Source organism: Plectrocnemia conspersa, unplaced genomic scaffold, assembly GCF_051122295.1.
Source record: "Plectrocnemia conspersa isolate PC_06_02 unplaced genomic scaffold, ASM5112229v1 ptg000002l, whole genome shotgun sequence".
NCBI classification, from domain to species: domain Eukaryota; kingdom Metazoa; phylum Arthropoda; class Insecta; order Trichoptera; family Polycentropodidae; genus Plectrocnemia; species Plectrocnemia conspersa.
In genome coordinates this window covers 10,793,902-10,819,116 of record NW_028277166.1, presented here as the reverse complement: position 1 = coordinate 10,819,116, position 25,215 = coordinate 10,793,902, and the positions used below count along the sequence as shown (strand labels likewise).

General features: G+C 30.9%; 2 protein-coding genes across 2 annotated transcripts; both read left to right on the top strand.

Moving 5' to 3' along the window:
* The first annotated feature begins 1,836 nt into the window (after positions 1-1,836).
* vib (phosphatidylinositol transfer protein vib) lies at positions 1,837-20,238 on the top strand. Its single transcript, XM_088203979.1, has 8 exons — positions 1,837-1,977; positions 13,390-13,420; positions 13,500-13,611; positions 13,749-13,900; positions 14,231-14,308; positions 14,564-14,794; positions 16,901-16,959; positions 17,034-20,238. The coding sequence occupies exons 1-8, from the start codon at positions 1,961-1,963 to the stop codon at positions 17,170-17,172; spliced, it is 819 nt and encodes a 272-aa protein (XP_088060105.1). The 5' UTR covers positions 1,837-1,960; the 3' UTR covers positions 17,173-20,238.
* Positions 20,239-22,081: 1,843 nt separating this feature from the next.
* LOC148237625 (DNA replication complex GINS protein PSF1-like) lies at positions 22,082-23,292 on the top strand. Its single transcript, XM_088205246.1, has 3 exons — positions 22,082-22,212; positions 22,341-22,405; positions 22,477-23,292. Exons 1-3 carry the CDS (start codon positions 22,141-22,143, stop codon positions 22,928-22,930), a joined length of 591 nt encoding a protein of 196 aa, XP_088061372.1. The 5' UTR covers positions 22,082-22,140; the 3' UTR covers positions 22,931-23,292.
* Positions 23,293-25,215: the final 1,923 nt, after the last annotated feature.

Sequence of the window (25,215 nt, the reverse complement as noted above, 5' to 3'; positions counted from 1 at the left end):
AACTTCCGGTAAGGTATTTTTAATCGATTCTATTAGCTCAGATCAAAAAGCAGAATTATTAAAATAATGTATGGAAAAACTCCACGACACTGATATAGAAATTATTTTATTAACATTTGATGGTTATCTCACTAATATTTCAATGGCAAATGAGTTATTGAGACTCATTAAACAGTTATAATTTAAAAACAACATTTAGTCACTCTATTTCTAAAAGTGATATTTGCGTATTCTTAAATGCTTGTCACGTGATAAAATTAGTTAAAAACACTTTTGAATTTAAAAAAATTGTAGATAATTGTTCGAAATTAGTAGATTGGAACTATTTAGTTCAATTGAATGCATTTCAAGTTAAATAGGTTTTCTATGTATGTAATAAATTACGTTCGCAGTACATAATTTTTAAAAAACAGAAGATGAAAGTAAACTAGCAAGTCAGATATTTAGTAATACTATCGCCGATTCGGTGATATTTTGTCGCAATGTTTTAAAATGTTTCCGGTACCGTGAATTTCCTGCGATTAATGAACAACTTATTTGATATTTTAAATTCCAGAAATTCACGACATTTAGGTTTTAAAACGCCCTTAAATTCAGAAAATTTTAATATTATCTTAGGATATTTAAATAAGGCTGAAGAATATTTATTGTCATTGAAGGTAGTTCATGATGGATCAAAACTTATGTGTTCAAATAGAAAAACTGGGTTTTTATGTTTATTAGTTTGTATTAACAGTATTTTAGCTCTTTAAAAATGTTGTAGTTAAAAATGAATATATTAAATATTTGCCATCATATCAATGTAGCCAAGATAATCCAGAAATGTTTTTTTTGTAATATAAAATCTCACGTGGGTGCAAATAATAATTCTACTGCTCGTCAATTAAAAGTAACTTATAAGAAAAGGCTGATTCATATAGAGCTACATGGCAATTTTAATGGAAGTCGTATTCCTTTAGGAAATATATCAATTTTAAACTGTTCATTAGCAATTAAAATAATCACTTATTCAGCAGAAAAACATAAAATAATTACTACAGATGATTCATTCATAAATAGCGTAGAAATTTATTTTAAGAAGGACCCTACCAGTTTATCTAGCTTCAATCAACATATAGTTAAATATTATATATATAGCAGACTACATTGTAAAATCAATAGTTGAAATAATTTAATGTAAAACTGGCTGTAATGTTTTATTTTGTAAAAATAATAGCTTCATTAGTTGTTCATTAATCGACTTGAAAAAGTAGGGAGGTTTAATATACCTATCAGAAGATGTCATCTGTGTTTGCTTAAAAACTGAAATTTACATTAAAAGTATTATAAGTATAACTATAGTTAATTCAGTGCCAAAATTAAATAAAAAACAAATTGGCAATGTGATATTAAAATGTTTCATGGGCATAGATATCTTTCAAGACCTACATGACCATTTGTTTGACCTATTTCCAATTGAAAACTATTTAATTCAACCAATTAAAGTAATTTCGTAGTAATCTGTTCATCGTTATCCTTCTCGGACAAAAATTTCCATGATGACTTTATTTTTTCACATATTTTCTCTTTGAACAATTATCTCTGAGATAATTGTTTATTTTTAGTGTTTATCTTATAATATAAACATGAATTTTTGAAGTCCTGGAAGAAAAAAAGAAAAGTTAGATTTGAAAACGAATTATAATTTGAAATCGGCCGCGGCGTTGAAAATCGATCGCCCGATCGTTGCGTATTTGAAAGATGGCGCGCGCGTCGCGTATTGACGTCACGTCCGGGCGATGTGCGTTTGCGCAGTGGTCGCAGTGGTCGCAGAGGCCCGCGAGCGCCGCTAGCGCCAGTCCGACGGCGACCGCCGCCCGTCGAGTGTCGACCGACGTTCGAGCGCCGAACCGACCGAAGCGGCGCCGCACAATTTGCCTAGTTCGCACCGCACGCAGCGCTCGATCGCCACAGCACCGCCATGATCCAGAAGGAATTGTGAGTGTCGCGCCGCTTCCGCCTCCTCCACCTCCGCCTCCTGTCATTCCTTCTCTACGTAGTCTCGCATCGCTGCGGGGTTGCCATGCACGCGTCGACCAGCGGTGTTTTAAATTGATCGATCCGCCCGAAGTGCGATTTGCACCCGCACTGCGAGATTAATGCATGCGATCTATCGATCGATGCACGTGTTCAGGTGTCGCTAACCCGGAAAATGCGTTGATTCTTTTTTAAACGCGGGTCGTAAGTTTGAATTTTTCGCGCAGCTCGTCCATGGTCGTTCATGGTAATTCGATTAAGACAGATAGGTCGATGTTGTTGTTTGAAAAAATTTGACAGCTATCCAAATGTCACGTGTCACAAAATTCAACTTCATTGTGTACTTACTTTTAGTTGTGAACGATGCACAATGCACACCGTTGCGATGAGTAATGGCCCGAGTGACGTGTCGTTCGGCGATCCGTAACATTTTCGCGGGTCGATCGATTTCGCCAATATGTATTGCTAACAATTAAAAACCGAATATACATACACCTTTAACTTATGGTTATTACGTAAATCGCTCGCGATCGGAAATAGAGGCTAGTCACGCGATTTTCGTAAATGGCCTAATCGCATTTTTGCACCTTGGATCTCATCTTCGATTTGCGTTAATAATACATTGTAATTATCGTGATTTTTTATATCGTCTGACGATACTGATAACTCTCAGATTGTCCTACAGCTCGTTTGCACAATCAATGTTTCAATTGTACAAATTTAAATGTTTTAGATATCGTTCGTTTCATACGAAATGTATTTATTCTACAACGATGTAAACACAATCACCGACTACTAAGTAGTGATAAACCAGATTAAAATCAATAGATTTCACTATGCACGACCTAGCTCGATTTTATTTTAATTATTCAGCAGCGAGATTAGGAAAATCTATGATGATCGATCGGAATTAGAATTATATAATAATCACTAATTCCGATCGAGTCATATAATTAAAGCTACAGGAGCTGTACTATTATTCCCTTTGCCGTAAAAGTAAATTGAACATTAAATGAGAGAGAGAGAGAGAGAGAGCGAGAGCTGTAATTTAGCGTACTTCCTCGGTGTGTAAAGATACATAATTAATATCTCCAAACCAAGCAAAATATTTAATTAATAAGAATCGCGTGAAAACACCGTGATTAAATGATACATACGCTTACGATAATTTAAATAAAAAAACAACGCGAGAAAATTTAATCTCATAAGAATAAGTCAATATCAAACTTATGCTAGGAATAAATATAAATAATCCGTACTAGTTTATTTAAATAATTAAAGGATAAATAAAAACATATTTTTCAATACAAATTCCACAAAATCTAGCAGAAATAGTTTCATTACATTATATATTCGACAAGTTTCTGCTTCTTCCCATCTTACACTCAACTATAAATATCTATGTATAACATAATAAAAAAATCTGATTCCTGATAATCGTAAACAGACCATTAAAAATATATCCGATTCCTTTTTTAACGATGACATCGGATCCACCAATTATTGCCAAAGTCGCAAAAACAGCTTATATCTGATTTCGGCAATCAAAGGGTTAACACTTACATGTTGCTGAAAATTCAAGTGTTAATTTTATGCATGACTGGTTAAAAATTTAATGTTTTTCTGAAAATATCATATTTTAAAATCGCTCTAATATTTTGAGTAAAAAATTGCGACTTACGCAAAACAAGTCAATAAAAAAACAAATTTTTAAATTAGGCTGATTTTTTTTCAAAGTTATTTTTAATTTAATTTTTAACAAAATTTTGTAATCATCGTCATTTTTTACTGTTTTTGATTATATTGTAATTGATAAATGTCTTACATCAAAAATAAATGACGTTTTTTGACCTCTTTCTTTCACCAATTTATTTTACATAATGTAGGAATTTACTATGTGGGAATAGTACATAGTACTTATTGGATAATCCACGTCTAGTCTATATCGTGACAATTTTTTCGTCCTTTGATGTAAATACTATAATATTATTGTTCGTTCATTTATGTTACAACTTCTTCCTTGCGTATTTTTTTATTGCTTGTGTTAGACCTAACAGTACTAGTTAAATATAAATGGAAAATTGAGTTATCAGCAACTACTATAATTGTGTAGAATTGGCAGAATGATCAAATTCGAGTTTCATATGTTGGCAGCGCTGTAAATCAGACAGCTGTCAATAATCACTCAATGAGCATTGATAAACGTTATGGTGTAACATATTCTACAAAACTAGGAGAAATTATTCTCAAAAAAACCGCTTGCAAACGATCTAGGCCAGTGCTCTTCAACCTTTTTACATCCGCGGCCCGGCAAAAATGGGAAAAAATATTTCGCGGACTGGCGTCAACCCAAAATAAAAACCAATGTTAGATATAATATTATTTATTTAATCTAATGCTATAAAATTAAAAAAAATTGTTAGTGCGACATCTGCTGCTGCTTTTTTGCCAGCAAATTTGATATACTTTATATTTTTTATAATTTCTTGCGGATGGGTGCCGGTCCGCGGACCACCAGGTTGAATACCACTGATCTAGGCAATTTGTCTAGTGATAATTTAAATTTTAGCACTCATTTGGTTAGTTTCGAAAACGCTGTGGTTGTGATGCGAAATGCGAAGCATCACTACAAAATGCAATCGCACTTAAAATTTAATATGTATAGATAAATAACAGTAAAGAAAACTTAATATATTTGTAGTTGTTTTTTGTAAAAATCTAAGAAGCGCTCGGTTTATAAGATTATATATTTATATTTTTTGTTTTGAAACACGCTCGTGCGTTGCGAAATCAAATTCGCATTTAGCAAGTGCAATCTAAAGTATCTACCAATATATACTTTTTTCATATTTTGCACATAGAGTTAGAAAATTTGTTTTTATCGTTTATTTTTTACTATTATATTATATATTTTTATGTTAATTTAATTAATATTGAGTTAATAACACTATAGTAGACATGTTTTTATAAATACACTTTTGAACACTATCTTTTTTACGAATTATAGATGTATAAAATTCGTCTAAAAGTGAAGTCAAATTTCACTGGAAAATAAGCAGATATTTACCTATACCGCGTAATTTGTAGATTAATTTGTATACATAAGAAACTTTTGATTAATGTGTATCATTTGTTGTGTTAGGTCACGGAAGCAAACAATATAAACTCGTTTCAATGTTGCAATGAAAATGTTTCAGTCAATGGGGTAATTTTCGTTGGTACCCAATTATTTTAACAAACAAAGCCGCGTACTGTATACGTATATGTAAATGTCCGTGTATCTCAAATTTCCACATTTTTTCTATATTCGTCACGTTTATGTTGGGATTTTTTTGGCGATTTCGCGATAAGATAGCACCGCATACGTCCAAATTTTGATCAAAGTCTAACTTTGATGTAAGATTTTTTTCTTGAAACCAAAAAACTTATTAAGCACAGTTCAATGACGAGTTTTTGTCGATTTTACTGTTGCGATCTAGCGATCGAAAGGTCGTCTATTAGTCTATTAGAAAGGCGGATATACTGAAATAAAATATGTTCCCTAAAAATGTTAAAATATATGTATATATATATAAAAATTATTTTCCATTCGATGCAGTGACTTTAGGCAATCACCTTCACTCAATCTCAACCGAAAGACAGATTTGCCTAACGTAATATTTTACTTTCTATTGTTTCGTTTTGGTTGGACCGGATTAATTTTGGTTTCTGTCGTTATTTCAACGGTTACTTTAATAATGTAGAGTAGTAAACTTATTATTTTTCGTTTAGTATAGTAGTGTAATAAAATATTATTTTATCAAACTAATACATGATAACTAAAGACATTAAAAAAACGGAGTAACATCGTGATGTATGGAAACTGTCGACTTATCGAGATTATTTAGTTATGTATTGTATATTACAATACAATGTTTGAGCATTATTTTTGACGGTCTAAAAAACGTTATAATTCGATAACATCATAACTGATGTTTCAGAACGAATGCTATTAAATATAACGATATTATCACAAGTCGGTCGAATAATCCCGTTACTATATATAATACCCTAAAAATGTACATCTGAATAGATTTCGAATAAGGAACGAGTAAATCTCGTTAGCAAATTTTATTTATATTATAGCACTTATTACATAAATGTATTGAATTTTTTTTATTATATAACTTCAAAAACTGCGGCATGTGTTGCATTGGTCCAATGCCAGATAGGGTCAAATAGTACGCATGTACACGTAAGTAGATCTCATTGAAAATACAACTAAAAGATTATAAAACTACAACTCGACAAAAAAACTTTGAAAGTATTTTAGTTTGATTTAAACCTATTAATTTTACACTGCTTACCTTTGATGATAGATATATATGATTTGGAACGATTGCATTTTTAATGTATTATATCATATCTTGAGGTACTGATTTTCCTGAAATGGTATTTATGAACCAACTATCGATTTCACTAAATCTAGACAATAAAACGCTCATGTATTCTTAGAAACCAAATTTGTGTTCAAAAATGTATCGGCTTATCGCCTTGCGCAGGTGGGCCTATTTAATTATCAATGATCTTCTCAGATGTTCGACCGTTAGATACGAATTATATATGATAGGTTTGCACTCATACTGTCGTTTTTTACGTAGAAGTATCATAACTGGCGCAGTTATAATATGTTCACGGTCGTTTTCTTTATATATTTCATGCAGCATTTGAGCCGTTATCAGGGGATTGTCAAGGTTTGTCGACGCAAAAAATAGTCCGATGACCAGTTACCGGTGCCTAAAGAACAGCCCGTTTTGTTCGTCTCGTTGACCTCATAACGAAACTGGAAGGTGACGTAAACGCGCGACTGTGACAACACCTGACATTGACCTCTTTGTTCAGAGCGCTAGACTATATTAAAACTATTTAGCTGAAAACTTAGCTAAATTATCACGAGACTTGGTCAGTAAGGTGACTCGAGATTTGAACTCGCGACCATGACCATCGCAATATACCGTGCTCAACCTTCTGACCGTTCGAATGTATGTATATGGTTGAAAACTGAAAGAAATAATTCTAAGAATAACTGGAAAACCTTCTAGATAGATGTACTGGATATATGAGGATTTTAAACTCTCGAGGTGTTTTTTCGTTGTTATAATGACGTGTCTGTGGCCCCCACCTAATGCTGCACAGTCAGCGGTTTCCAAATAATATAGTACGTTTCAATGGAAGCTCCAAAGGTAAATGTCGTAAATATGATAATTTTAGCATTGTGACGTCTTTGTTGACTGTTTATTTCGTGGCAGTTTCTCTCTAGCACATAGCAATACTGACAGGATATAATCAATTTGATCTTTATTGAATTATGTTTTTTATTGAAATAAATACAGACATACCTCAATTTACGCGGTAGATAGGTTACACAAAATTTCGCATCGATCGAGCATATAAAATACATACAAAAATGGAAGATAGGTTACCAAAAAAAATCGCATGAAGAGAACACATACAATTATATATAAACAGTAGACCCCCCAATAACACGGTAAATTGAGGACGTGCTATTTGGGTGCGTGTAGTGGGGGACTAGAAAATACCCATATTTTTTTGCAATACGTACGAATCAGGCGCGTGTGGTGAGATATCCTCCCTTTAGCTCGCTCACACATGAAGTAACAGGCATTCAAATAACACGTCCCCAATTTACCGTGTTATTTGGGGGTCTACTGTATATACATTCTCTATTTCAATAAAAAAAATAGCAGTGTGATAAAATAGTATTTATTATCGCTTTAAAACAACAATATGTGCTCAAAAGATATTACTTAATAACAATTTTTTTATAATATGTACATAGCTAAAAACGTGATAACAATTTTAATATTTCTCTTCGTCATTGCTGTATTTTAATCTAACTTGTTGTTTCCTTAGAATCGGTTTAAAATCATTTTATCAGTCATATCTAGCGGCATTTTCTTCTGGATTTACCGTTATTTAATAAGCTGTTACTAATTTTTGCGGGTTTTTTTTCAAATCCTTGAAAAAAAAACTTCTTGAAATTTAACTGCACGTTCGATATGTATAACCATATTTTATAATTCACTGACCAGTTGTTGAATTTCAGCAATATTTTTCGAAGTGAATTCCTTGATTTGTCAGAATCATCAACTCGCACAGTTTAATAGTCGAATACTTACGATTGCGATGTATATTAAAAACTGTTTTTTTCTTGACCACGTAAATCGAGATATGGATGTACATGTGTTTATTCTTTGCTACCGAATCTATTTTTATAATAAATATGTATATAAGCACTATAAATTAGATACTAATATATATTTTTAATATTTCGACTTCATAAAGATTCATAAAATGACATGCATTTTTTTACAATGTATTCCTTTGCATTTGCCACCGAACCCTGCCTTTGTTCATTTAACCAACGTTTTATATACACGTGTTTTGAAACTGTTCATGGATACCGCTTCATGTCTAAAATATTTTTCGAAAGTTGTTCAAAAAAGCAATGTTATTTTCTTTTCATTTTTTAGGTAATTAATACATTTTCAGCAAAAAATAAAATAAACTTTTTTTTTTTTTTGTAACATTTACTACAAATATTGATTCATAATACATAATTCCATCTTTGAAAATTGAAAATCCCGTCCTTAAGCGGTTTAACACTGTATGCGTGAAAATAAAATGTATAAAATATCTTTCCAACAATTTTGAAACAAATTGTTGGAAATTTTATGGTGTGAATTCATTTGCGAATAAATATCTTGTTAAATTAATTTACTTTAATAATTTGAAATGTGATAGACGTGAGATGAATGAAATACTTTCTTATAATACAAAAGTGTCATATTTTAATCAGATGTGTGTTATTTGACTATTATATTACAAACAATGTTTCGTCATTATCTTCCGCTTTAAACTGATAAACGTCGCGATACGAAGAATCTCGTCTCCCGCATATAAAGTGTTAATGTATCGTTTCACGTCGGCGATAAAAAACTTCGTTTTTAAATAGACTAAAAGAGACAAATAAATGAATTAATAATATAAGCTTTTAGCAAATCTTCTAATTTCATCGCGACTATTATGTGTGGTTCCGATGTTATTAAGGACCTGGAGGAGGAATCGACTGGACGAACGACTTGTAAAATGAGTAGACTTTGTATTGGCTCTGTCTTCATTCTCTCTCTCCAAGTGCAAGTGTCTCTCCCTTTATTTCCTTCCTATATATACGTATATATTTTAAATGTGACGCATTTCATTTGTGACGAGTCCTAATGGACAACAACAAGTTAACAGTACAGTATTGTTTTCGGTAACAAGTACATTATCGATTCATCGCTTCTTTCAAACCCTTGTTTGCTCTGATTGCTTCACTATAAACAAACGTTCAAATAACTTGATTCTTGCGATTAATAATTAACGTCGAAGGAAAATAATTGCGTCTCAATCATATTAAATTATATAATATTAGGAATACATATATTATAAATCAGAGTATATATTTATATTTTTGTTATATTTTTAACGGAAAAATTGGGAACGCATTTGCCAAGAGATTTTAGCAATTCATAAAATTATATTCGGAGTCATATATGAAACGTTGATATATTCATGCTTCCAAAAATATATTTTTTATTTAAAAAAATATTTACCGTTATGAATATGTAATTAAATGTCTATATTATATCAGCAATTTCCTGTTCAGATATAGATGTTATAAATACGTACAAGTGTATGAATATCAACCCCATTTAATCATTGGGAATTTTTGGGTTGAAATTCGAGTGCCGTGTGCGTGGTTATCTAAAAATAAACCAAAAATATAATTTTCCTTTCAGTCAGCGTTTCGCTTTAATATACAATTAGCTATTTTTACACCGAGTGATATTGGATTCGGCGTATTGGATTTTTTAATTGATAAAAAATTATGGTTGAGCGCCTCTGGCCGACCGGTGACGTTTGGTCCGTTTTGACAGATGCTATGACGTCATGGACGACAACGTGGCTCAGACGAATCGATATTAGCGAACGCTCGATCTTCCCGCTCTCGATTCAAGGTCGCCGTGCACCGAATCTGTGGAAGGATAAAGATATGATGGATTAGGAAAGGAGTTTTATATTTAGATTTCTGCTAATTAACTTTGCGTCGCGTCTGAAAGCTTTCAAGCTTTGTATGTAGGCTTTAAATAGTTGATTGAATTGTTCGAGATTATCGTCCGTGACACACACGTATTTATCTCTATCGCATATGCAGCACAGAGATGTGGTAATGGGTACGTTGAAAAATGACACCCATCAAATTTCGACGAAAATCGTTTTTCATTTTTTTTTAGATTATGTATTATTTCAGTGGTGTTTTCAATGCAGCGGATCTTAAAAGCTTTTAATATAAATTTAACCATAGATTTTCGACCATTTCTGCTTTGAAATTGTATTAATTCATTAAAATTAGGTGCATATAATATAAGTTGACACTTTTTTCTAATTCAAAACCAGAACATTTTTATAAAAATAAATATTTTTAAATATAAGGTGACTAGATTTTGATAATATCAAATGAGGACACCGAAAAAAGGTCACCTCTGGTCACATTATGAAAGCCATATGATATGAACCGATATGTAAAATTAAACTAAACCATTTTAACTTTGAATTCTTAGAAAAGTGCGTTGGTTACATATCACGACTTAAAAAACAGGGATGTCATTTAGGGGGAGGGGGGTATTTTCCAGAAAAATTTAGCAAAATCAAACGATCACTGACTGACCAACTTTTGCAGGATAATACGCAGTGCATGCAGGCCAACCAGCGAGAGCATGGTTCCCCGTGCGCTCCGGAGAAATACTAATTAACTCCAATAAAATATATAGTACTACGAAGAATGGGTCTCTCTCATACGGCCGTCACAAGCTGGGTGCCCATAAGGGTTGGACTCGTAGGGCCCTAGTACTGGTAACGGCAGTGGTGCACGCGATGGAAAGAGTAGTTACACTTCTGACTAACTTTTGCCCCCCTCCCATAAAAACGCTAAAATGACCTAAATTCTCTGGTTATTCTTCCAAGAAAATCTAAAAAAAAATGGTCTTCAATCTATAATGAAAATATTTTGATATGTCATTTCAGTGAAATCATATCGGAATACATTTTCACCGATATATATTTTTACCAGTGAAAATACAATTTATCTGGCAGGTGCTAGTAAAATCATGTGATTTCAACTTTTCCATATATTGTAATATAATATATACATTTAATTGCGATGTATAAATGTAACAGTGAATGTGTCTTTTTCAGTGAAGTTATATGTTCACCAATGCAGTCCAAATACATATTCACCAATATATATTTCTACTCTCGAAAATATAATTAAACTGATAGGCACTAGTGAAATTATATGCTGTTCTAAAATGTCTATGAAATTCAATTTTTACAGTTGCGAAACGTACGTTTGCTGTTCAAACCCAAACCTAACCCAACTTTACCTAACGAAAGTTCTAAAATTATTTATAGTTTCAGAACTCCATAATACAAACTAAGCCAACTCGTCTCTCAGGTAAAATAAGCGGAATAAGTAGTACAGACAGACGTCGCATCTTGCATATTGCTTCATAGTTCGTCTGCACTTAAAAATATGATAGCTACCCTTAGCAATGTTATCATGGACTTCTGATATGAGAGTATTAGTCAAAGTGTATTCAAACCGAACTTTGGTTAATAGGAGGGCGCAAAAACAGTTATCACTTCTCAGAAGTCAAAAATTCACTTCAATAGCAATATATTCGTGTTGGCCCCGTTGCAGTTGGAACGCTCGTTACTAAGCGTTCCCACTGCAACGGTGTCGACACGATCTTATAGCTTTTGACATGAATTTTTTACTTCTGAGAAGTGATAATTGTTTTCTGCGCTCTCCTATTGATCAAAATTCGGTCTAGATATGCTTCATTACAGTCTCTGATAAGGGCACTTGCCTCCCCCCCCCTTGAATGCATACATCACTGCAAAAAAAAACAGTACTATACTGGTAAATCCTGTACGAATGGTCACCTTAATGTAATAACGTATGTATTTGCCTTGGCGTGTATGTATGTGATATATATGCGATGTGCGACGAACGTTTAATATATTATTTTATTATTATAACCAATTTGTTAAGTTAGGTCAGCAGTTATGTATGTAACAGCTGATTTAACCTAACACATTACAAGTAGTATGAGGCTATTTAACATATATTATTCAGTTATTCTAATTATTCAAAGATTCAAATCAGCTTCTATAACCAAATATAATATTATATCACAATTTTTTTCTTGTTGAAACTCGTATTATTAAATAAAAAATTCTTAGTTTATATAATTTAAGTCGAAAAAAAGATTTTTTACATAGATAATAAAATAAATTATCACTGCCTAAACTGCGAAGTGAGAATTTTTAATGTAATAAAAATCAGAGTTGTCAGTCAAAACGAAAATAATTAAATACAACTATAGAATTAAACAAGTTTTTAAATAACCGATTGTTTTGCTCATATGATTGCAGTATTATTCAATTTTTTTTCTGCATTTCGTCATTAGGAAAATCATTACTACATGAATCAATAAAAAATTCATTAGATTAGTGGACAAATAAAAACTGAAGACAACCTCATGCATAAAATCGATATATGCAGTGGTGCATTTACAATATGTGACTTAATAAGAATTGTTCCATAAAAAGTATATTATATTAATTTCTAAATAAATAAAAGTTTTTACTTCCTATAATATTAATTAATTATAATATTATTTTTTATACCGATGACATCTGCTTAAAATATATAATAAATAAACGAAACTTATATGTTGAGTAATTTCAGTTGATGGATGTATAATTGTTTATAGATTCAATCATAAAAAAGCTTCATGATTGCTCTCTGTTGTAATGATAATTTTAGGATGTGAGATGATGTAGTTTTAAGTATGTTAAAATAAAATAAAATAATATTGCTACTAGACCTTCAACAGAATCAATGCTGGGTAATAATCATAGCAATCGTATTTTTAATTACTTTTTATTATAATCAAGTTTAAATTATTGTGATGCTTATACAGTTTGTTTTCTAAGGTTAACCAGTATGGCAACCGAGAGATTCAAGGAGAATGTCGGTGCATAATTATTGCTATCATATCAGATGTTCGCGTAATAAACACTAGAAACAATTTAGAATCTGCGGTGGATTCGACCCACTCGCGTCCCATTGCCCAATTTGGCCCACTCATTGTACGAATCAAATATCTCTATAGTGTCTACACCTTTTTGTATGCTTATTTTTTACTTTTAAGTTTGCGTGATTTTAAGAACCATACTAATATGTTTTTTTTTTTTTAATTTCAGTCGTGTTCCTTTGCCGTTGACGGTGGAAGAAGTAAGTACAAAAAATTGCTTATGTAAACACAAGCAAGCGCACTTTAGAATATGAACTCATGTACAATTGCGTTTTTCAGTATCAAGTAGGACAACTGTGGGCTGTCGCCGAGGCCTCCAAAAATGAAACCGGAGGCGGAGAAGGCATAGAAGTACTTAAAAATGAACCTTTTAAAGATTTTCCTTTATTAGGTGAGTCTGACACCTTGAGTGAATTATGAGCGTCGATAATTATTGCAAAAGTACACATTGACATTTGTGCAAATAATCGGCACACCTGCCGCTCGTTTTACCGGGCATGGTAACACGTTTTAAAATCTTCGTTTCAGGCGGAAAGTATTCATCAGGACAATATACTTACAAAATCTACCATTTATCATCAAAAGTTCCGGCGTTCATCAGGCTGCTGGCGCCGAAAGGTTCGCTGGAAATTCACGAAGAAGCGTGGAATGCCTATCCATATTGTCGGACCGTACTAACTGTAAGTATTTCTAAATCTTAAGCACGGGGCTAGCCATAAAATTATGAGTATGCTGTTTGTTTTAAATATGACATAGTATGCGACACTTAATTGAGAAAAGTCTTGTAATTTTCTAGCCCATTCTTGCACTTGCTAGATAAACAGACATGAATCAACATACTAAACTTTTATTTATCGATGAAAAAAAATAAAATTTTAAAATGTTGATGCGAGATGTTAATCTATAGTTATCTTATATATTCAAAAATTGTTTTTCTGGCAAATCCTGTACGTTTCATTATGAAAACATTTTATACAGATTTTACATTATTTTTATTGTTTATTTTACAGAACCCTGGATATATGAAAGAGAATTTTGTCATATGCATCGAATCATTACACGTAGATGACACCGGCGAACAAGAAAATGTACGTGCTTAACTCACACTGACGTTTGTGAACTCTTATTATCGATCTAGTACTTATTTAGTGTATTATTATCGACCTTGGCGAAGACTGTCATTGCATGCTGACGAGCGCCTTAGACTCGTTAATGTTAAATAGCTAAACTTTGCACTTTTATTCTGCTAAATCAAGACCAGACATGCAACGATTATTATATGCATGTTATTTAATTTGTACGGCAGTTTTTAATGGAACGTATTTTTTATGTGTCAATTCAAGGTGCACGAGTTGTCACCGGAAAAGCTGAAAAACCGAGAAGTAGTGTTTATAGACATCGCCAATGACCCAGTGCCGGCAAGCGACTACAAACCCAATATGGATCCTGCCACATTCAAATCAGTGAAGACCGGACGGGGACCTTTTACCGGTCCCAAATGGTGGTCCAACCAGAGACCCGTGATGACCTGTTACAAACTCGTCTCGGTTGAATTCAAATGGTTCGGTCTGCAGGTTTGTGTATTTTTTTCGTCTACTATTACTATATTTGGTGTACAAATGAGTGTCAATTGATTTGATCCATTTGATATATTAAATTAAACGCTGCATGGTATAGTATATACTCGCATGCAGGCTGGAATGGGGGTGTCTTATCACAGCGCTCTCATTCATCCTGAGAATATGTCAACAAATTCGCTATCTTCAAAACTATATTTTTTTATTTAATCTGCAAATTTTTGGAATGATGGCTAAAAGTTATATGCTTAAGAGACGGTTTTTAGCGATTTAAATGTATTTAATTAAACAGTGAAATCTTATTTTTGTTGTACACCTATGAGGTTCCAAAAGTAAAATAGAATTTTTTAAACTAAGTTGTCAACACTGCCATTTTGTGTTTGAAATGGATGTGTTAATTCCTAGTCCCCAGTTATTACAACGGCATTATGGGCAGAAAACATATGATAAAATAGTTTGTAAATTAGATTAAGTTAAAATATAAATATAGTGTTATTTTAAATATATTTTATTTAATCCCAAAATATATCCTTACTTTCTGTGTATCCTTACATATGTAAATCAATATGCTTTTACTGATACTTCTGTCAATTTTTTTGCTTTTAATTTTTTACTATCTCTTTTAACCTTTTTAGTGGTATCGCCATACATATACGGTGGTCGATCCTTCACTATTTTGAGGTACCCCATATAGTTATATATTTACATATATAACAGAAAAAATAATAAATAAAAATCAATATATTTATAAAATATTTTTTTAATTTGATTTAATGTAAATAATTTCTATAGAAAATATTAGCAATAAAATATAGAGTACGAAATAAATGAACATTTATATTCATTTTATAAAAAATATTGATATAAGAAGAATTCACAAAAGCCGAATAATATAAAAAAAAATTATGAAATTTAATAATAGAAAAGTTGATATTATAAAACGTTGAATCACTGATTTTGTATATTTCTAGTTTACTTTTTTGTTTAATATTTTGCTTTTTTAAAATACATAATAAATGTGATATTCTTGCAAATACTATATATAAAGAGCTGTTATTTGAAGATCGATTAAAATACTATGGAACAATTGTATACTAAAAAATATCTATCTGGAGCAATACGGTAACTCGCCTTTAAGCTAAAATTAGAATATGATATAGAATTTATAATATTAATACTCTGGGGTAGCACAGAGTAAATAAAAACATTACTTATTACCTTTATTAGCTCTCGTTTTTCTATTCAATATTTTTCGTTCTACTAATTAACTATAACAATGAAATTACTCACATTTCTAACGTTGTTATAATTGCGTTTTGCCATATTAAATAGTTACTTATTACCTGAGAGCATTCGGCTATCTCGCACGTGACAAGTGCAGGTGTATCGAACATTTAAAACTTCAGAGATCTACTAGATTGTGGTCAAAAAATCAATTCTGGATTTTTTCAGATTTTGTGTACTAATCCCAGGGTTCATATGTATTATTAATTAGATAATTATAATATCAGATTCCCTAGTTGTGATTTTGTATGTTATGAAAAAATATCGTTTTATCATATCAATGTCTTCTTTATCTAATGAGTAGTTTGATTCCGAATCGGTCATAATTTAGTCCACATGGTTGTATTTTAATCCCATTAATCGATTTTCAAATAGATAAAGTGATAAAACAAAACACAGATGAATTTAAAACATCTTATAAATACTAAATATTTATGAAAACAAATAGACGTAGATGAACAAAATATCGCGGTACAAAAAATGTTTCATCCTCGCATTCCGCTTTTAACGGTTTCGTTAATATAAAAAATGCATAAATTGCACTAAATATTGATGGGTTATAAGTCGATATTCGTAATTCTAATTTACAAGATTTTTGGTTATAATTATATGCTATTTTACTTATGATTATAAAACTACATATGTATCTTTACTTTTCAAATATCACTCATATTTATTATACGATTATATCCTCATACATAGAAAAAAAGGGTGGTTTCTATGCCACGCCCTATACTAGAATTCGTGGTCACTGAATAGTGTTTCGTATAGTGTTTGATAAATAAAATTGATCTAAACGTATTGTTTTTTTTCTTTCAGAACAAGGTTGAAAACTTTATTCTTAGGTCTGAAAGACGGCTGTTTACTTCATTCCACAGGTCTGTATTGCCTTTTACTTAATTTTGATTTGATTTGTTAAACCTTTTATCAATTTTTTATTTTATTTTTTCAGGCAAGTCGTTTGTTGGCTGGACAAATGGCACGGTCTGACCATGGCCGACATTCGCGCCATCGAGGAGAAAACCAAAGAAGATTTAGACAAAATGAGAAAGCAGGGAGAGGTGCGCGGCATGAAGGCTGAAGGGGAATAAATCGAAAGCAGTTCTGCTCACGAGTTACCGTAGAGAAATATTTAGCGAGTTTAGAATAATGTTTAAAAGATGGAGTTGTCTTTAAAAAAATAATAAAAGCAGTTGTCGTTCACAAGATTAATATGAACTTTCGTTTATATAAATTATTATATAATAAAAATTATAAACATACATAATGTGTATGATTGTATGTATTTGAATGTATATGTTCATTAAAATTTCGCATATATAGTGATGTTATAGAGAAAAAATAATTTCGAAATGCATGCGAATGCACACTTTGTTAAAAAGATGTGACCGTTTTGAAGACACGAAAAAATGACGTTTTGTACATATAGTTTGATGCGGTTGGGTTTCGTCACTTAATATAACAATTCACCGTTTTATATATCGCCATCGATGATCTAATTTAGTCGTTAATTCAAAGTTGATACGAGACTAGTCTGTTTTTAATTGTTAATATAAAATATGAATTACTATAGATTCACAAATTTACAATAGTATTTTTTTATAAATATAAAATTGCTTTATTATTTATATACATATGTGTAGGATCTTTAGTAGGAAACCTACGAATTTGGGTCGTGAAGGGGTTTGGTTTAAATATTTATTTATTACACGACATAATATGACTGCCTCCAAGAGGAGAGTGACACCCATTGTCCTGCCTAATTCCCTAAGCATACTTTATTCTTTCATAAAATCCTACATATATAAATATATTGTTTATTTTTACCTAAATTGTGTTTCACACGCTTGTTTGCATTGTTGATGTATATATTGTAACGGTGATATATACATGTCTAGATTTTCCGGTAACTAAAGTTTTGTTCTTTGTCAATTGGATGATATATTTATATACATACGTATATAGAGTTTTACATAATGTAGCTTCTATACGTGATTAATTTTAAGCATATGAAAGGTATGCTTGGCATTTTTGTGTCGGTGATGTTAAATTGTACATGGATGTAAATGTAACTATTGTAGAGGTAGACACGTTCACGATTATATATATTATATATATAAATAGATGAGAACGGCAAATGAATGCTATCGATGATTACATATTTGGGGTTATTTTTTTAAAAAGTTTTTCTATTGCGTCCTTTAGATACGTTTCAAAGATTAACTATTTTTATTTGTTATTTATTTATACGTATATATATTTGTGGATAACGGTCAAAGAGGGAATGAAATATATATTATTGAAAAAAGTGTCAGTTTTACTTCTTTATTTTATATAATAAAAAAACATATTCCATTCTTTGCGGGATTGCTGCATTGTCACTTAGACGTATACTAACGTTAGATGTTTACATATGATGATGTGCAATCGATTTCGTGTTTTTTATGATTTTTTTGTGTACGTATTAGATGACATTTTTACCAAAGAGTTAAATATGAAACTTAACCTTCAAATTTGCAATTGTTATTGCTTATTTGCTCAGTCTTCCGTTTTCACTGATTTTAATGACTATCATATCTGTTGTGCACTTTCACACGTTGATTGGTGAAAAATTATACAGACATTCCTCTCGTGTAAAATTAATATTATTTGTATATGTGAAAGAAGGGTTAGATATATCAAGATTTTTGCCATAACGATTTTAATCCTGAAAGTGTATATATATTATATTTTGAATCAATCGCCACTTATATAAAAGATGCATATAATAAAGAAGTATATCTTGTAAAATGTTAATCGAATGTACAATTGAATTAGATATTTTTGTACAATACCTTATGCTTGCTTCATTAGCTATTTTTTGTATAGTTTTCGCTCTATTGAAAAGCACAATCGGTGACTTTTGCGCAATGGCGACTCGCAATTTCACGGGTGATGTATAGCTATCTATTTAAAAATGTTTATTTTCGATCGTTGGAAGTAAAAGTAGAAATTATGAATAATATTGTTATCGAATAGTAACTACGCAGCACCCCACCGCAAACAGCCATTGATTTAGCGCGTTTAAATAGCCATTTATTTAATATTTTACTGTATATTTAGCGTTTTATTAATTGAAAATGTACAATAATTGTCACCGATTGTGCTTGCAGTTAATATTTATATTTATTATATATTAAAAATTAGCATAATGTCATAATGTGAAAATATTTTCAATAAATCACTTAGCAAAAAGAGACACTGTTTAATGATTTCCATTTATAGTTAACGAAGTGTAAAATATTTATAACTATTTAAGAACTATTTTATTTTATTATATCGTCATTGAAAAATATGTAAAAATGCCAGTTTTAGGAATAGTCGACGCAGTAACTTTTAAACTAGTTCCTCATGTTAAAAGGTATTAATCGATTAAGAACCATTTACCATATATTTATTGCTATTTTGCAATGCTTATACATATAATTATTATCGTTTGTCCACAAGTATAACTAATTACATACGCTTAGACTTTTTTCAGTGAGAATAAAAACCGAGGGCGGTTTGTAAATAGAATATTTTTAAATCCGAAGCAATTTTTATTGTGACTTAAGTATTTAAATTCTTATAAATACTTATATAAAGAAAGATGTTCAGTTATCATAGATAACAATAATAATTATTATAATATTGAATTGTTACTGAATTTACATATTTAAAAATCAATAATAACTGTTATTTAGAATGTTGATAAGTGTTATTGAAAAATAATTGATGTATCACTTTTATAAATGTTTAATGTATCTTATTCATTTCACGTCTTAATATCTCAATACTGAATTTATTTATTTATTACAATCTCAGTGACTGTCGAAGAGGCTGAATTTTGTTATTTAAAAAATAGAATAGTCATGATTTGTGACTGCATAATGTTTTTCATTCATGGAACACGCATGCGTAATTATTTCAGAAGTATAAATTTATATGTGTATATAAAGTATGTAAATTAATTGAAATGTCTTGATGGTGCATTCAGTAGGTATATATTGAATAAAAATTATAATCAATGTGTATGTCAATTTCATAATGTTTGAGCGTCTAAATTCATAGATGTGAAAATAAAATAGGTGCCTCCTCTGAAAAAAAAGAAAACGAATCATTAAACTAACTGAAATGGCTTTCTGAGTTTTATTTCGTTAGATTAGATAATGTTGTCGAGTAGAAATTTAGTCATATTTTAAATATACATACATACGTAAATTTATCACTCCTTTATTAGAAACACAATAATTGTTTTCTTATATAAAAAACTAGTTGATTTGTGATCACGTTTAATTGATAGTGAAGATACATATATAAACTATTAGTTTTTTTTATTTAATGAAATTTAAATACATTAAAAAAATGCAATATTGTTTTTGTAATCTACTCAGCATTAACAGTTAAAATGACATTTTTATTTTAAATAAAAGTATATCCATTACAATTGCTAATAATCAATAAAACGTAAAATCAAAATATTTAAGTATCAAGTGTTTTTTTTGCGCTTTTTAGAAGCTTGTTTTTATAATTTAGTATAAATACCAGGCACGGGCGCTGAAATTTCACAAAATTCCCTGTTTATATTATAAAATATTAACTAATAATTTGCAGGTGGACAGAGGCAATTTTCTCCATTCCATCTGCAATTTTTCTCCTAGCTCAATTTTGAATTTGTAATTGTGTTAGGCAACACTTTCTTTTAATTTTGCTCATAAATGCATTATAGGATTTAGGTCTGGTGACTGCAGGCCATTCTAAAAGCGGTGGATTCCGACATTGAAATATAAATGTCACTATTCACACTACCCTCGCAAGTGTACAGGTTCACTGCCGCTGCTGCTGTTATACAACTCCAGACCATAACGCTTTTGCCATACTATTTGACTTTGGATACTACGCAATCAGTTAAATATTCTTCTCCGTCTCTTCGACGCGCATATACTACACCAGGGGTCACAAATATCTTATAAAATATTGAAAAAAGTATGATTATTTAAAAAATAATATTGCTTCAGAAATTTTATAAAAAAAGAAACTTCTTTTTTTATAAAATTAATTATTAATAACTTTTAATAATAACCATTCGATTCTTTTGAAATTTAGTTTAAAATTAGTTTTAAATTACCTCAAAGTCGGATTTATCGGACCAAATGACTTTCGCCCAATCTTCAGATGTCCACTCTCGATGTTTTCTAGCCCACTAACTGTCGAATATTATTTATTTCTGAAAATCACGGATTGTGCGGGCTCTACAATCTCCGAGCCCCACATTGTTAAGCCTTCTTCTTACCGTCCGCGAAGAAATGGATGGCCATCCGCTTGTAGAGACTAGCAGCCAGTTTCGAAGACATTTTTAAGAGACTCACGAACCAAGATTTAATCTTCCTGGGCAGTTATCTTTCTTTATCTTCCAGTTTTTGGCTTTGATTTGTAAGAACCACATTTATTGAATCATTTTAAAGCATTTTTAACAACGTATCGTGAATAATTAATGTGTTTACTAATTTACGATTGATTCAGTCCTTGCGAATACAATAAAATTACATTAGCTTCAGTTAATTCGCGTTTTTTGGTATTTTTAAATGTTTATATAAGATTAAAAATAAATTATTAAATAAAAAACTGAACAATAAGACCTGCAATCCCATTTTAAAACTCAAGTGAGCAATAAGAAACGACAAATTCCTTTTTTAGTTTTCAAAATTACGGTTGAAACTACTTGTTTAAATATTTGTGTTTGACTATGCATTTTTAAAGAGTAACAAATCATTTATTAGGGTGCCCCATTATTATGGCCTAGGCTTTATATCTAAAACTGCTATTATTATAGTTTAGACCAAAAGTTATCAGTTTTATTTTAAGAATTTTTTTTTTTTTTAATATGATTATAATTTAATTTTCATAAATAGATAAATTTTGTCTGTTTTATCTTTAGAAAATATTTATTTTTAATAACATTCAACGTTTATATTATTATGTTGGTATCGCGTAATCTTTTTGTTATTTGGTAGCACTGACTGTCAAAGTGAGTTGGCGCCATGTTCGCTGAGCGAGCGGCCGAATTAGTTCGCAACTCAATACCAAATCCGCACGCTCTTCAACCTTACGATGTAAATATAAAAAGTCAATTTCACAATTTTCCAACTTCAACACATGTTATTGTACTCTATCTGTACAATAATTGATATATCAGTAATTATCAACAAAATTACTTACTATATAATTATGTTGTCTGCAGGACGATGGAGTCAGAACTGTTTTACACGAAATGGAAAATTTGTTCAAAGCCAATATGACAGACGCGTAAGTACATTTTAAAATATTCAATACCTAATTTGGTTCAGTTAACTAAAATTTGCTTATCTAATAATCAGAAATGCGACTGCAGACAACAGAGAGCTATGGTCGAGTGTTCAAGTTCGTCACAATGCATTGGAACGTAACAAACGTTGCATCTTGACTTTTCTAAATCAACGCATTGCTAAAATTCGCACTATGAGATGGGAGTTTGGGGCCGTTTTACCACCAGACGTTAAAGAATTATTATCTGAAGATGAATTTCAATGGTTTACGAAGTACTCTTTGATATTAGCGAAATATATGCGGTCGCTGGGAGGAGACGTGGGATACTTCGGAATTGATCTCACGGAAAACTTGAAACCGCCCAAATCGCTCTATACTGAAGTACTGTGTTTAACCGATTATGGTAAATTAGAGTTAGAAGATGGCGATGTGGTTTTTCTGAAGAAGAACAGTCGGCATTATCTTCCCACTTCCGAATGTCAAACTTTGATTAGACAAGGTGTGCTCAAACAATTGATATCGTGAAATTAATTAATTTAGTTAGTCAAATGTATGCATAAGTTTGCTCAAGCTCAATTATAATATGTATTAAATAAACTTTTTATATGCAATTCATCATTACAACTAAATAAGTAAATAATAACAAAAATGATAGTGTCAAAATATTTTCCCTTAAACAAGCTGCTTTTGGACGTCTGGTCACCATAAGTAAGACCAATAATATAGCAATCGCCTAATCGTTTAGCAGCTTTAAAATATTTAAATAATTTTATACAGTAAACCCTAAAAAAAACAATTTTAATAGACAACACAAAAAATATTAAAAGAAATTATACAATGCTAGATAAAGACAAGTTGATATCCGAATTAAATGTTATGTATGAAAACTAAACTTTTTGTTACATACCCAACATCAACGCCTCATCCCAACTTATACAAAACAATAAATTGGTACCTATTCCGAAATTGCAAAATTATTTAATATTATTTTAGTGATACCTGGATCCACAGCTGATGCCGAACGCTGTAACATTAAAACGTATAAAAACACTATTAAGAAATTAGACTGGTCAGGATCGATTGAATTCTCTAGCCATACTATTTATTCATAAGGATTATTCTCAAAAAATTCAACATTTTGTCATATGAAACAAAAAAGAGCAGAATCTATTCTGTAAAACAGAAAATACATGTTTCTGTCACAACAACTTCCAAACGGTGTACAGTAGCGACGTGACATTTGCACATGTCATATATATATATATATATATATATATAAATATGTGGCACAATAAACGTAAGAATAAAGAAGACAAGCAGCCACGACTGATATTTTAGGACGATTATAAAATTATGTCATATCATTATCAGTTTTCTGTGGGAATATTGTGCTTAGATTCTAATTATTGTGCATAGTTTTAATGGTTCATAATTATTTTTCAGAAGCCATGAGCGATTATTAAGATGACTTTACGCCGTAATGGAACCACACTTATTCAGTTAAATAACCGCCTGCATCATAATCATTGTTACGTGATCGCCATGATAAATCCCAGAATATCACAAGATAAAAAATACGTTTTATTAGCGTTTAGGTATTTAGATCGACATTAACGTTCAATTCTCATACATAATACTAAATATGTATAACATGTTTGCGGTTAATACGTAGCTGGTTTATTTGCAATTCGAACAATTATATTAAATCGGCAAATCAATGGAAAATACTTTTATCAACAGATGTCATTGCGCTATCGACCATTCTTTTTCTTTATATGAATTATTTAAATTATATTTTATGATTAATCACTATAAGCTATTCAAATTAGAACAATAACATTATACACTCATTCGATAGTGAGCCTTGTGTATTTTGTTTATTTATGTACATAGTAACCATTTTCTAACATCATGCGTATCCATGGAAATTTAAAATAATTAAATTCTTTTTTCTGATTGGTCGGAACCGTTGTGAACTGCGGTTATGCAATAATAGGCTTTATGTATATGTAAATAGATATTATTATTCCATAGCAAATAGCTATTAGCAATTATTTATAATAATAAATAAATTATTAGCTCCATTACCTCCTCACCTATTCTATACTCCTGGTAGATTATGACAAAAAACCTGTACAAAAACGGTAGTTTAAAGCGTTTTTTCTTTCTGAATATACTTTGATGGTGCATAATTTGCAGAAATTAAAAAAAATACTTTTCCTAATAATTAAAATAATAAATTAATTGTTAGCTACCATCTCACTCATATGCACTCCTGGTAGATTATGACAAAAAACTCGTACAAAGCCGTTTCGTTTGTCACAAAATGATAGATATTTTTTTAGCATATGCTTCGACGCTACTTTTGTGAATTAAGAAAAACTTATTTGCGATAATTAAAACAATAAATTAATTGTCTGCTTCACGGACCGACTAATGAGAGATCCGCTAAAGAACGTGTTGCCATTCACCACCATCACGTCAGTGTTACCAGAGTTCCACCTAATTTTTAGCATAATGAATACATAGGCCATTACAATAAAATATTTAATTTTTCATAAAAGCAATTTAACCTAAAAGTAATATTTTAAGTTGAAAATTAAGTTAAACAGCAACGCGCTACTGCAATAGGTGAAGACAAGAGACTAAACATATTGTAATAAAATAAATTTGTAATAACAGGATGAATAAGAGCAAATATAATGAATACATAATGAGTTTGGATCTATCACGAGCAGTGTTTTAGTGGTCTAAATCATTTTTTATGTGTATTATATTTCAGTGTACCTAGCCAATCAATGACCGGTATA